The sequence below is a fragment of the Conger conger genome, chromosome 10, assembly GCF_963514075.1.
Source record: "Conger conger chromosome 10, fConCon1.1, whole genome shotgun sequence".
In the NCBI taxonomy this organism is placed as follows: domain Eukaryota; kingdom Metazoa; phylum Chordata; class Actinopteri; order Anguilliformes; family Congridae; genus Conger; species Conger conger.
The window spans coordinates 36,650,477-36,651,498 of NC_083769.1; the positions used below are offsets into that span (position 1 = coordinate 36,650,477).

The following is a 1,022-nucleotide window of genomic DNA, read 5'->3' on the forward strand; positions in this document are numbered from 1 at the left end:
AACCATTTCCTCTCTCCACACGCAGCATAAATACAGGAGGAAACGATCATTTAACACCATTCTTTAGCTTTCCATTCCATTTAACCTTTTTTCTTTTGTTTTTTGTTCCTTTTTTCCTTCATTCTTTCTTCCCCTCCCTTTTCATTCTAGGAGGAGCACAACATGAGCCAGACCATGATGTACAGAGAAAACTGAATGATGGACAGCCATGTCTGGTGGCGTTCTTCCATCCCCCAGTGTAAGGAGACTGTCGTAATGTCACCTTACTGGTAGAAAACAAGATCTCCACCAATCACAGAGTACATTTGTAACAACAAACAGAGCAAGGCGGATGCTGATCGGCTATACTTCTGGCAGCCAATACTTGTGGATCCCCTTGGGGATTATCGAGAAATAGCCAGAAAATAGCTTGTTATTTCTTTTTCTGTTCATTTTAGTGGGAGCCGGGGGGATTATTTCCAATCGCAGCACTTGCAGCTGTCATTGAAGACGAGGCCAGGGTGGCACTTCTGTACGTAGGTGTGGCCATCGAAGCACTGGTAGAAGGCGTTGGGATCCTGATCGCTGGCGTACAGGCCGTCGTGTCTGTTGCCACAGAACCCGTCTCCGGGTGCGTCGGGAGGGGTGGGAGCAGTGGTTTTGGTGGTGGGGGCAATGGTGGTAGTGGTGGTGGGGGCAATGGTGGTGGTAGTTATGGGTCCTCCAGTGGGCTTGATTGTAGGAGGCAGGGGGGGCAATTCTGTAGATAAGAAAATCTAGTATTCACACAGTTCCATAACCTTGGCAATAACCACCTCAACACATCTAGACATGAACCCCTTTAACAACAACTCAATGTAGGCTTGAGTTTGTTGATATTATGAGGGTGATAGGTAAGGTATGTTGGAGTTTACCTATATTGAGCAGGGTACGCAGGTAGTTCATCAGAGGGTAATGTTCTCCACCACAGTACTGTCCAGAAAAGTCATCAAGGTCCAGTGCCCAAACAATGGCCCCACCAAACTTTTTGTCCTTTAGGTAGC

The 1,022-nt window shown here is 47.1% G+C and overlaps 1 protein-coding gene across 1 annotated transcript; it reads right to left on the reverse strand.

Annotated features, from left to right (window-relative positions):
- Positions 1–333: 333 nt before the first annotated feature.
- Positions 334–1,022, reverse strand: LOC133138380 (acidic mammalian chitinase-like). The gene is made up of 2 exons (XM_061257088.1): positions 894–1,022; positions 334–739 (listed from the first exon to the last, which is right to left on the reverse strand). The coding sequence occupies exons 1-2, from the start codon at positions 922–924 to the stop codon at positions 453–455; spliced, it is 318 nt and encodes a 105-aa protein (XP_061113072.1). The 5' UTR covers positions 925–1,022; the 3' UTR covers positions 334–452.

Coding starts and splice junctions, on each gene's coding strand:
- LOC133138380 (XM_061257088.1), bottom strand. CDS start 924: ATGAACTACCTGCGTACCCTGCTCAATATAG. Junction 740..893: donor GCGTACCCTGCTCAATATAG/GTAAACTCCAAC, acceptor TCTTATCTACAG/AATTGCCCCCCCTGCCTCCT.